At 43.1% G+C, this 13,656-nt stretch overlaps 1 protein-coding gene across 1 annotated transcript; it reads left to right on the top strand.

Annotated features, from left to right (window-relative positions):
* Positions 1–228: 228 nt before the first annotated feature.
* EIF3K (eukaryotic translation initiation factor 3 subunit K) lies at positions 229–9,929 on the top strand. The gene is made up of 8 exons (XM_077285759.1): positions 229–377; positions 1,081–1,179; positions 2,870–2,990; positions 4,189–4,263; positions 4,361–4,427; positions 7,210–7,287; positions 7,581–7,706; positions 9,820–9,929. Exons 1-8 carry the CDS (start codon positions 319–321, stop codon positions 9,849–9,851), a joined length of 657 nt encoding a protein of 218 aa, XP_077141874.1. The 5' UTR covers positions 229–318; the 3' UTR covers positions 9,852–9,929.
* Positions 9,930–13,656: the final 3,727 nt, after the last annotated feature.

The raw sequence follows: 13,656 nt of genomic DNA on the forward strand, positions 1-13,656 counted from the left end.
ACTCCTACTCCACCACTTCATCTCTCACTTTATTATGGGGGAACTCTACCTATCATAGCACAAGGGTGTGAAGACTTTTGCCCGCCACCACCTCCTCTGCGCCAAATAAGTGGACACAAGCCAAAGGAATACAATCGAAAGAATTTGAAAAGAAACATTCTGCGCATGCGTACACTCAGTGCCAGCCCTACCTGCTACACATCACGTGACTACAGTGAGAGCGGAAGAGTTGCACGCAAAGAGAGCCGGGTGGAAACAGGAAGTGAGAGCCCGGTTCCGCATCCGGTCTTTCTCTCCTCCCTTCTCTGTAAAAGCAACATGGCCTCGTTTGAGCAGATGAGAGCAAATGTGGGGAAATTACTGCGGGGAATCGACAGGTGATTACCGGGGCTGTGTGGTATTTTGGGTAGAGCATGAACACCTAGTGATGGTGGATGCTATTACTCTCTGTTATCTGCCACAGCACCGTATATTAGTTATCACTGAGTAATGGCACCTTGTGTTTCCGTTCTTTGCTGGCAGTGAATGGAAATATTTAGTGCTTCCCATTCACTGACAGCAGGCAGAGATCTTGACAGTGAAATGCACAAGAATTATTGGAAGTGACCGGTGTTTTCCTGACATAATGGATCATTAACTATGGAGACCGCAGGATCCATGGAAAGTTACCAAGAAGTTAGATTTATCTCTAGAACAGTGATGCTAAAGGAAATGTCCCCTATGCACAGGATGTGGGATGATGGCGGGGGGCTTCACTGATCACTATACTGACAGGGGTCCCCTGCCCCTATTTAGGAGACACCGCCCCATTCAGTAACAAGGGTTCCAGACCCCCGTTTTAGTGATCGATGGGGTCTCTGCGATCAGACACAGCGGCAGGAGGATTATTGTTTGCAGTCGCTTTTTGGTGTTGGAGCGGTGGGATGGGGCGCTGATTTTTTAACAAAGATAAAACATGACTAAAGTTGATGTACTGTGAAGTTCTCCAGGAGGGGAACATTCTCCTATGTACCCTCTATCGTTCCTCTGGACAAAAAGAGAACAAATTACTTGACAAGAAGATTTTTTTTTTCCCCCCAGGTACAATCCTGAAAATTTGGCCACTTTAGAGCGTTATGTGGAGACCCAGGCTAAGGAGAACGCCTACGACCTGGAAGCAAATCTGGCTGTACTAAAACTGTGAGTGTCCTCTGCGCGTCACAAGCTAATCACTAGTGCTGAGCTGGCGTCCATGGATAAGGTGTTATCTGAGCATGCTCGGGTGCTGACTCGGTGTCTTCGGCATGCTTGAAAAATATGTTCGAGTCCCCGCGGCTGCAGGTCTCGTGGCTGTTAGGCTACGTTCACATTTGCGTTGGGCGCCACAACGCAAACAAAAACGCAGCAAAACGCATGCACAACGCTGCGTTTTGCGCCGCATGCGTCCTTTTTTTCATTGATTTTGGACGCAGCAAGAATGCAACTTGCGTCCTCTGCGCCCGGACGCGGGCGCCACAGGGACGCATGCGGCGCAAAACGCAAGTGCGACGCATGTCCATGCGCCCCCATGTTAAATATAGGGGCGCATGACGCATGCGGCGACGCTGCGGCGCAGACCGCAAATGTGAACGTAGACTTAGACAGCAACAACACATCCAGGTATAGCCTGTTTATTAGTCAATCCCAGCATGTGTTGTGGCTGTCAAACAGCCATGAGACATGCAGCCGCGGGGACTTGAACATAGTATTCAAGCACGCCAAAGTCACTCGGTTAGCACCCAAGCATGCTCAGATAACACCTCACCAAAGCACGTTCTCTCATCACTACTAATCTGCATAAAGCCAAATTCACATGACCGATCTGTGTAAAAACTGACCAAGGTAATTAATTCGGGGTGTCGAGATGAGCAGTTTTATTTATTTTATTTTTTTGTTAACAGACTGAAAAAATTGCAATATTCACTAGTTTCCTTCTTGTGTCCTATGAGATTCGCTACTGGCGCACAAAAAAAAAATCCGAATTCAACTGTATCGCATCTGATTTTCATGGATACGCTACAATTCTTTTACAAAGGAAACTATTTCTTCTAGATTTGTAGTATTTGCTGATGCAAAAACAGAGGACAATCGCCTTTTATTTCTGGATGAATTTATATATATATATATATATATATATATATATATATATATATATATATATATATATATATATATATATATCACACACACACCCTATTAATTGGAAGTTGTTTCCTCGTTTCACACCATGTTTTTCAGGAGCTCACGTGACTTGTTTTCTGGGGAAAAGAAAAATGGATGCAAACATCTTCTTCCATAGACTGCAATGATATAAAAAAAATAGTTTTTCTTCCATTTTATTTATTTCTAGAGGACACCGATCAGCAGGACCAGACATTGCACTGTGCAGAGGCCGTTCTCAGTGACTGCAGCTTGGCTCCTGTTGAAGTGAATGTGATCGGTGCTCCGCACAGTCACTCCCCTCACACTCAAAATTGTTTAAAGGGGTTGTCCACTACTCGGACGACTCCTCAATTTCTGTATCCCCCAAATGTAAAAATAAAATCCTCCTGTACTCCCCTCCGGGGCTGGTGCCGGGTCTCCCTTGGAAAACTGCTGCTCTCACTTCCTCCAGATGTTCGTTTCATCCGCAGGAACTGATTGGCTGCAGGGCTCATATGACATAAGTGTCACAGGAGACCAAGGGGCCAACATCGCTGGAACGGCGTCTGCACCGGAGGGGAGTACAGGATGTTTAAATGAAGGCAGATAATTGAGAAGCAGTTGTCAGTGTAGTGGACCGACCCTTATTTGTCAGTTTGCTTTACCTCTTTCTGGTCTCACTTTTTTTTAAATTTCTTTTAATTTGCAGCTATCAGTTCAATCCAGCTTTCTTCCAGACTACAGTCACCACTCAGATCCTGCTCAAAGCTCTGACCAACCTCCCGCACACAGACTTCACCCTGTGCAAATGTATGATTGACCAGACCCATGTATCCTTCCTGGAGCCTCTGCACGGAGTACGCGACCGTGTGCTCAACACTAGTGATGAGGGATCGTGCTCGGATATGGTGTTATCTGAGCATGCTCGGGTGCTAACAAAGTGCCGTGCCTGGATGTCTCACGGCTGTTCAACAGGCGCAACACATGCATTGATTGCCTGTTTGTTAGGCAATCCCTGCAAGTGTTGCGAGACATGCAGCCGCGGGGACTCAAACGTATTTTTCGAGCCTGCCAAAGACACTCGGCTAGTACCCGAGCATGGTTGGATAGCACCTTATCCGAGCATGCTCACTAATCACTACTCGACACCTTCACTCCGCAAGGGTGGTCCAATTTTCGTGGACTGTTACATATGAAAAGAATAGAGAATTTATTTACCTTTACATTTCACATACGACGTGAAAGAAACACACATCTAACCGAAGCCTTATTTGTTGGAGGTCACTGATTGACGGGTCAGGTCACATGACCCGCCATCAGCAGCCATTTTCAATGACGGGAGCACAGTACCATCATTGAATTAGACTGCACTCCTTCAAGCAGGCAGCGCTTTTGTGAAAGAAGCAGCGCAGATCTGCTAATTACAATATATTAGTACTTGGATTCAACACCCGTTCACTTTCTTCTGTCTCTTTGCATTCATATTTTTGGGCAAAAATGTTCAAAATAGCACAAGGGGTGCAAAGACGCGCAGAAAAAAACCCCTGTGACAAAAATGCAATCCTAAATCATTTGGATAGGCAACTATGTCAGAAGAAAAAAGAAGACTTAAAAGAGAAAGGTAACTTAAAAAGAGGCAGGTAACCGGTCCCTGTACGTTTACGCACTGGATGATGTGTGCGACCGGAGTCCGTTAAAGGGCCGGTCCATCAGTTACCAGATAGGTGATTAGCATCTGATCGCTTCATATCCACCGATCACAAGATCAGGGCTTACGTTTGCATGAAGCGCTGCCTCTTCGGTCGTTGTCGAGCCCTGTAATCCACTTTCTCCGTTAGTCCTTGCAGCGTGTACGAGTGTCCGCAGCTCCATTCAAGTGGGAGATACCGGATCCCTCGTTCTTGTGATCGGTAGGACCCCTGGTGATCAACTTCTCACGTGTCTTATGGATAGGTTATGAGTTGGAATTGCCATGTGGCACTGTGTTTTCTGCCATTTGCACTTTTTCTTTAATATATCGACTCTCAGCAAGAAGAGCGTCCAATCAGACAGATCCTGTATTTGGGGGATCTGCTAGAGACCTGCCACTTCCAGGCATTTTGGGTAAGTGTCCCCCTGCCTATAAATCATTGGTCAGGTGTGAATGTCTTCGGTTCATCTCTCTGATGCTTTCTTTTTCCTTTCTGCGACGTCTCCGCAGCAAGCGCTGGACGAGAATCTCGATCTTCTTGACGGCATCGCTGGGTTTGAGGACTCTGTTAGAAAATGTAAGTATTCTTAAAAGGTATTTAAATGGGTACAACAATCTGTACTGATGAATATCATATATCATCGGGGAAAGTTTGAGCTCCGTGCAATCCAGTAAAAATAAAAATTGCATTGCAATCTTACTAATGTTATTCAATGAGTCAGTGCTCAAAAAAAAAATCACAGCATGCTGCGAGTGGTCGCTTATGTCTGACAAGACTCGTCAATGGGTGCAAGAAAACAATCTGTCCTGTCCAATTTTTACACACATCTCAAAAGAGAGCCGACATTTCATCAGCCAAGTACAGGCCCGTCAGAAAAGAATAGATAGAAAAGATATATAATCAGTGATTTGCTTTTGTAGTTTTCTTTGCTTGTGTTTAATAAATTAATAAAAATATGGCGTTCGGTCCCCATTATTTTTAATAACTAGCTGAGGCAAAGCAGACAGCTGTGAGCTGGTCTTATTAGTCTGAGAAGGGGCCAATAACCATAGAGCTTCCCAGCCTATTAATAACAGCTCACAGCTGTCTGGTAAGCCTTTACTGGTTATGAAAAGGGGGACCTAAAAAAAAAAAATGACGTGGGGTTTTTAATAACCAGCAAAGGCTAAACAGACAGTTGCGGGCTGATCTTAATAAAATAGGAGAGGTTATGGATATTGTCCCCATCCCTCAACTGCATCAGAAATGGTGCATCCATTAGATCCGCCAATTCTGGCACTTAGCTACGGCCATTCCCAATTGCCCTGATGCAGTGGCAATCGGGGTAATGGTTTTGGGGTTGATGTCAGTTGTGTAATGCTCGCTGACATCAAGACCAGGGGTTCGTAGTGGAGAGGCATCTATCAGACACCTCCATTACTAACCCCATAGTTAAAATAAATTAAAAAAAAGACACACTCAGAAATGTCCTTTATTTGTATAAATCTACATTTGTTTCTGACAAAAACCCTGTTTTACCTATTTATTACCAAAAAAAGTAATCCACAGTGGTCTGCTGAAGTCCATATGTAGGTCCCACGATGATCCCTGTCTTATTCGTCCAGTGTATAGATTCCCCTTTCAAGGAACATAGCTCTATAGACTGGAGCTGAAGCCACTGCCAGTTCTCACGCTGCGGCACTCGAGAACATCAGTAAGTTTACCATAGTTCACAGCCGCTGCCCTGCAGAAACCTTACTGACGTCGCCACTCACAGTGTAAGAGCTTACTGCTGGTTCTCACGCTGCACATCAACCCCAAAATCATTACTCTAATTGCCACCGCACCAGGGAAATCTGGAAGAGCCGAAGCTAAAGGCCCCGTCTCACATAGCGAGATCGCTAGCGAGATCGCTGCTGAGTCACAAGTTTTGTGACGCAACAGCGACCTCCATAGCGATCTCGCTATGTGTGACACGTACCAGCGATCAGGCCCCTGCTGCGAGATCGCTGGTCGTGTCGGAATGGCCTGGACCTTTTTTTGGTCGTTGAGGCCCCGCTGACATCGCTGAATCGGTGTGTGTGACACCGATCCAGCGATGTCTTCACTGGTAACCAGGGTAAACATCGGGTTACTAAGCGCAGGGCCGCGCTTAGTAACCCGATGTTTACCCTGGTTACCAAAAAAAACAAACAGTACATACTCGCCTTTCGGTGTCCAGGTCCCTTGCCGTCTGCTTCCTGCTCTCACTGACTGCCGCCGTACAGTGAGAAGTGAGAGCACAGCGGTGACGTCACTGCTGCTCTCACTTCTCACTGTACGGCCGGATCTCAGTCAGAGCAGGAAGCAGACGGCAAGGGACCTGGACACCGAAAGGCGAGTATGTACTGTTTGTTTTTTTTGGTAACCAGGGTAAACATCGGGTTACTAAGCGCGGCCCTGCGCTTAGTAACCCGATGTTTACCCTGGTTACCCGGGTGCTGCAGGGGGACTTCGGCATAGTTGAAGACAGTTTCAACGATGCCGAAGTCGTTCCCCTGATCGTTGGTCGCTGGAGAGAGCTGTCTGTGTGACAGCTCCCCAGCGACCACACAGCGACAAAACAGCGACGCTGCAGCGATCAGCATCGTTGTCTGTATCGCTGCAGCGTCGCTGTGTGAGACGGGGCCTTAAGCACCAGAATTGGAGCATCTAATGAATGCGCCATTTCTGGCGCGGCTGACGGTTGGCCTTATTAGTCTGGGAAGGGGCAAATATACATGGACCTTCCCAGCCTATTTATATCAGCCTTTGCTGGTTATTAAAAAAAAAAAAAAGCTGGGAGCCCAGTAATTTTTTTTTTTTTTTTTGGTCCCCTGTTTTTAATCACCAGTAAAGGCTAAGCAGACAGCTGGTGGCTGATATTAATAGGCTGTGACGCTCCATGGATATTGGCCCCTTCCCAGACTAATAAGACCAGCTCACAGCCATCTGCTTTCCCTTAGCTGCATATTAAAATAAGGGGGATCCCACACCATTTTTTTATCTATTAGCCAAATACAAGTACAGAGAACTACACACGCAAAGCACTGATTATATATCTCACCGACCTCCTATCTATTCTTCTATCTATGTCTGCATATAACATTGCTATATTAGTTTAAAAATTATCTGTAAATGACATGGATAATGACAGTGTGTAAAGGCTGATGTTAAAAACACATTGCCATCAAGAAATGTTGTTCATAACATAATTTTGGAAATAATTTGAACAAACAAAATGCTAGTTACACTGCAGTCACCCCCAAGTCGGACCCCTGATAATAATTCAGGAGCTTCTCTCTTCTAAAATATTAATTAGTCACGTCCTGTTCTAAGCTTCTCGTTCTGTTTCCGATAGTTATCTGCCATGTTGTGGGGATCACCTACCAGCACATTGACCGGTGGCTTTTGGCTGAGATGCTCGGGGATTTGTCAGGTACGTGGCAGGAAGGGAGATGAATACTGCATATGGCGGCGCATGTGTCGCCCATCTACATCCACGTGATGCCTTCTGACATTCTGTATTGGAGAGGTTGGCATTGTATCTAGCATTGCAGCTCCGCTCCGTTCACCGTCATAGGGCTGAGCTGTAATACCAGACACGGCCTGTGATCGGGGATGGCTGCTGTCTCTTACAACCCCTTTAAGGTATTACTATAAGGGGTTTGTGTAGATCTTTACACCCCTCTGCCGGTGGGGATTACATGTTCATTATTACTTCTCTCCCAGAACCCCAACTCAGAGTCTGGATGAGCAAATATGGCTGGACCGAAGCCGAAAACGGCAAGATCTTCATCTGTAACCAGGAAGAGAACATCAAACCCAAAAATATTGTGGAGAAGATCGATTTTGACAGTAAGTTATAAGTAACTGGGGAGAACGAAAGCTCCAGTCTCATTGATTATGACCGACCGCTCCCCTTTTTTTTCACTCTGCATCATTATAGTAAATCAACCTAATAAAATATATCCCCCACGAATTGTCAAAAAAAAAATCTGCATGACTTATGTGCAGATTTGTTATGGATTTTGGGTCAGTTTCGATACCCCGCACACATCGCCTATGGTTAAAAGAGGAGATAATTAAATAAATGATACTTAAAGTGTAACCATCAAGTTAATTTTTATTTCAGAAATCAATAATACACATGATGATAAGCAACTTTGTAATATATCTGATCAGAGAAATCTGCTTCTTTCTTCTTCTGGACTGAGGTTTCACTTTCATTATTCTCAATTCATGAAAAGTGAAAGATCAGAACAGGAGGAGAAAGAAGCAGATTTCTCTGATCAGATATATTACAAAGTTGCTTATTTTCATGTGTACTATTGATTTATTACATTAAAATTTTAATGACGGTCACACTTTAACCCCTTTCTGACCTCGGACGGTACAGTACGTCCGAGGTCAGAACCCCCGCTTTGATGTAGGCTCCGGCGGTGATCCCGCATAAAAGCCGGGACATGTCAGCTGTTTTGAACAGCTGACACGTGCCCGCAATAGCGACGGGTGGAATCTCAATCCACCCGCCACTATTAACTAGTTTAACTAGTTAAATGCCGCTGTCAAACGCTGACAGCGGCATTTAACCGGCGCTTCCGGCCATAGGGCCGGAAATGATCGCATCGCCAACCCCCGTCACATGATCGGAGCTCAGTGATTCATCGGCATAGTAACCATAGAGGTCCTTGAGACCTCTATGGTTGCTGATGCCGGATTGCTATGAGCGCCACCCTGTGGTTGGCGCTCATAGCAATGCAGGATTTCAGCTACATAGGAGCGATCTGATAATCGCTCACATGTAGCTGAGCCGATCGAGTTGTGCCAGCTTCTAGCCTCTCATGGAGGCTATTGAAGCATGGCAAAAGTAAAAAAAAAAAAGAAAAAAAAAAGTGGAAAAAAAATAAATATATATATAAAAGTTTAAATCACCCCCCTTTCGCCCCGTTCAAAATAAAACAATAAAAAAAAGAACAAACCTACACATATTTGGTATCACCGCTTTCAGAATCACCCGATCTATCAATAAAAAAAAAAGCATTAACCTGATCGCTAAACGGCGTAGCGAGAAAAAAATTTGAAACGCCAGAATTACATTTTTTTTGTCGCCACGACATTGAATTAAAATGCAATAACGGGCGATCAAAATAATGTATCTGCACAAAAGTGGTATCATTACAAATGTCAGCTCGGCATGCAAAAAATAAGCCATCACCCGACCCCAGATCACGAAAAATAGAGACGCTACGGGTATCGGAAAATGGCGCAATTTTTTTTTTTTTTTTTTTTTTAGCAAAGTTTGGAATTTTTTTTCACCACTTAGATAAAAAAGAACCTACACATGTTTGGTGTCTGAACTCGTAATGACCTGGAGAATCATAATGGCAGGTCAGTTTTAGCATTTACTGAACCTAGCAAAAAAGCCAAACAAAAAACAAGTGTGGGATTGCACTTTTTTTTGCAATTTCACCGCACTTGGAATTTTTTCCCTGTTTTCCAGTACACGACATGGTAAAACCAGTGATGTCGTTCCAAAGTAAAACTCGTCCCGCAAAAAATAAGCCCTCACATGGCCATATTGACAGAAAAATAAAAAAGTTATGGCTCTGGGAAGGAGGGGAGCGGAAAACGAACACGGAAAAACGTAAAATCCCAAGGTCATGAAGGGGTTAAATGTGCATTTTACTACTCCTACTTTAGAGCCAGTTTTTGTCTTTTCCAGCTGTAAAATCTTAGTAAATTCCCAAACCCACCAAGGGTGGAAGACATCTATGTGCAATATTTAGATATGTACACTGTACGAGGCCAAGAATAATAAATTTTAGGCTGTTGAGAGATTCTAGTCACATGGGTAGTGTATAGAAATAATATTGTATGTTTAGACATGAAAAGTCAAGCGTGTGTATGTGAGGCTTTTACATTCAGTATGATTGTTGGAATTATTATTTTCTTCTATTTTTATCCACAGGTGTCTCCGGAATCATGCAGTCTTCTCAGTGATTTTCTAATTGAAGAAAATAAACTTTATTTTATGTACAGTCCGAGTGTTACATCCGTTGAATAAATGCGGTGAATTAATCGCTTGTCATAATCTTCTCTGTGTCACAGGACACATAAGCTAAAAGAAAGGTTTCAAGGTTCAGTTTGAGAGTGTTCACACGCACACAAAGTTTGGGCACCCCTGGCCTAAATTACTGTTATTGTATTTTATGCATTATATATAATATATATATATATATATACATCTTTTAAATTTTTAAAATTACTATAAGGAAAATGGGCCGATGCAAAAGTTTGGGCAACCTGAATGGATAGTGCTTAGAAGCACCACATTTTGAAAGTATCACAACTTGTAAATGCTTTTTGTAGCCAGCAACAGTCTTTCAATTCTTGTTTAAGGGATTTTCATCCATTCTTCCAGTTCTGTGAGACTCCTGGGTCTTTTGCATCCTCTGCTATTTTGAGGTCTAGCCACAGATTTTCAATGATGTTCAGATCAGGGGACTGTGAGGGCCATTGTAAAACCTTCAGTTTGCGCCTTTTGAGGTCGTCTATTGTGGATTTTGACGTGTGTTTAGGATCATTATCCATTTGTTGAAATCATTCTCTTTTCAACTTCCGCTTTTTTACAGATGGTATTATGTTTGCATTAAGAATTTGTTAAATTTTATTGAATCCATTCTTCCCTCTACCTGTAAAATGCTCCCCGTGCCATTGGCTGCAACACAACCCCAAATCATGGTTGATCCACCCCCCCATGCTTAGTAGTTGGGGGGATGTTCTTTTCTTGAAATTCTGTTCCCGTTATTCTCCACACACAACTTTTGAGCATTGTGGCCGTAGAATTCTATTTTAACCTCCTCGGTCCACAGGACTTGTTTCCAAAATGCATTCAGGCTTGTTTAGATGTTCTTTTGCATATTTCTGGCGCTGAATTTTATGGTGAGGAGACAGGAGAGGTTTTCTTCTTATGACTCTTCCATGAAGGCCATATTTGTGCAGGAGTCTCTGAACAGTAGAACAATGTACCACAACTCTAGAGTCTGATAAATCTTTCTGAAGGTCTTTTGCAGTCAAGCAGGAGTTCTGATTTGCCTCTCTAGCAATCCTATGAGCAGCTTTCACTGAAATGTTGCTTGGTCTTCCAGACCTTATATTGACCTCCATTTTTCCTGGTAGCTGCCATTTCTTTATTACATTTTGAACTGAGGAAAGGCAACTTGAAAGTACCTTGAGCTATCTTCATATAGTCTTCTCCTGCTTTGTGGGTCTCCACCATTTTCACAGTGTTAATCAGTTGCTTAGAAGAACCCATGGCTGCTGATTTTGGCACAAGGTAAGAGGAGGCTGGGTTGTTATAAAGCTGGAAAACTTTCATCACCTGGCCTTTCCTAACGATGATGGTGGACAAGCCATAACTCTAACAGGATAATTAAGGTCTGAAACCTTGGTCAAAGTTATCTGACAACACAGATCTCCAAAGGTGCCCAAAAATTTGTATCGGCCCATTTTAATTTTTGAAATTTTTAAAATCTTAACCCTTTACCGACATTGGGCGTAATAGTACACCAATGTCGGACTCCCTCCCTTTGATGTGAGCTCTGGCAGTGAGAGCCCACATCTTTCCGAGGACATGTCAGCTGTTTTGAACAGCTGACATGTGCCCGCAATAGCAGGTGGAATCGCAATGACATGACAACCTGAGGTCTCCTGGAGACCTCTATGGTTGTCAGTGCCGGCTTGCTGTGAGCGCCAGCCAGTAGTCAGCGCTCATAGCAAGTGAGTAAATTTGCTATATAGAGGCGATCTGAACATCGCCTCTATGTAGCAGAACCGATCGGGTTGTGACAGCTTCTAGTCTCCTATGGAAGACTCCCTATGACTATTGAAGCATAACAAAAGTTAAAAAAAAAGTTTTAAAAAATATAAAAAAAATCACCCCCCTTTCACCACATTCAAAATAAAACAATAAAAAAAATCAAACCTACACATATTTGGTATTACCGCGTTCAGAATCACCCGATCTATCAATAATAAAAGGATTAACCTGATCGCTAAACGGTGTAGCGTGAAACAATCAAAACGTCAGAATTCCTTTTTTTTTTTGTCTCCGAGACATTGCAGTAAAATGCAATAACGGACGATAAAAAGTTTGTATCTTTACCAAAATGGTATAATTAAAAACGTCAGCTTGGCACGCAAAAAATAAACCCTCACACAACCCCAGATCATGAAAAAATTGAGACGCTACGGGTATCGGAAAAATGGTGCTTTTTTTTTTTTAACAAAGTTTTTGAATGTTTTTTTCACCACTTAGATAAAAAAAGAACCTAGACATGTTTGGTGTCTATGAACTCGTAACGACCTGGAAAATCGTAATTGCAGGTCAGTTAAAGCGTTTGTGAACCTAGTAAAAAAAGCAAAACAAAAAACAACTATGGGATTGCACTTTTTTTGCAATTTCACCGCACTTTGAATTTTTTTTCTGTTTTCCAGGAAACTATATGTTAAAACCAAAGGTGTCGTTCAAAAGTACAAGTCGTCCTGCAAAAAACAGTCCTCACATGGCCATATTGACAGAAAAATAAAAAGTTATGGCTCTGGGAAGGAGGGGAGCGAAAAACTAAAGCGCAAAACGGAAAAAAAGCTCTGGGGGTTAAGGGGTTAAAGATGAAAACAAAAATGTTTTTATATATAATATTTTCATCTTTAAAATTTCTAAAATTACAAAAAGGAAAATGTGTCCAATAAATAAATATATACATACACAGGGTGGACCATTTATATGGATACACCCAAATAAAATGGGAATGGTTGGTGATATCAACTTCCTGCTTGTGGTACATTAGTATATGGGAAGGGGAAACTTTTCAAGATGGGTGGTGACACTGAATTGTCTATGCTGTGAAGATAGAAGATGTGCAGCATCTGAAACAACGGATACAGGAAGCCTGTGCCAGCATTTCTTCTGCGGTGTTGCCATCAGTGTGTCAAGAGTGGGAGAAGAGGGTTGCATTCACAATCCAACACAATGGGCAGCCTTAGAACACATTTTATAAGTGGTCATAAACTTGTAAATAACTCATGAAAGAATAAAGTTATGTTAAAACCAAGCACACCGTTGTTTTTCTTGTGAAATTCTCAATAAGTTTGATGTGTCACGTGACCCTCTTCCTATTGGAAAAAATGAAGTTGGATTCAAAATGGCCGAGCTGTGGGGGTACGAACCCTGTGGACCCTCACCCATCCCTAGAACGAGTGTCTGGGCCCTTGGCTACGCCTGTACAGTCGCTGTCCATTACAGTAAGTGACGTGCTCAGGCCTCATTCACAGGACTAAGTTAGACTTTCTATTCCGGCAGAAGTCACTTTTTAAATGTATTTATAGAAGACTGTGATTAATAATGCAGGCTGAATCTCCAGCTAAAGTCACATTGGCATTGAGCGGAGGGCAGAGACGCCACTGATCTCTATTGGATAAAGTCAGGTAGCTGGGGTAACTTGCTCCCAAGGCCTGATGAAGAATCTGTCAGAAGACTCCCAGAATGATTATTACTTCTATTACTAATATCCTCTGTGTGACAAAGGGACCACAGCCCCATCTCCACAAGAGGCACCAGTTACCAGGCAAAAATTCCAATATTTCCAAAGGCTTCCCCAGATTGGTGTCCACAGGTCCGAACCCGCTCCTATTGTCTGCTCTTATTCACACACTGAGGTCAACTCTGACACATGGTAAGGTTTTTAATATTAGCTTAGGACCGTCCCGATCAGGGCACCTTGTTGATGGTTTGATGGCTTTTATG

Source organism: Ranitomeya variabilis, chromosome 2, assembly GCF_051348905.1.
Source record: "Ranitomeya variabilis isolate aRanVar5 chromosome 2, aRanVar5.hap1, whole genome shotgun sequence".
In the NCBI taxonomy this organism is placed as follows: domain Eukaryota; kingdom Metazoa; phylum Chordata; class Amphibia; order Anura; family Dendrobatidae; genus Ranitomeya; species Ranitomeya variabilis.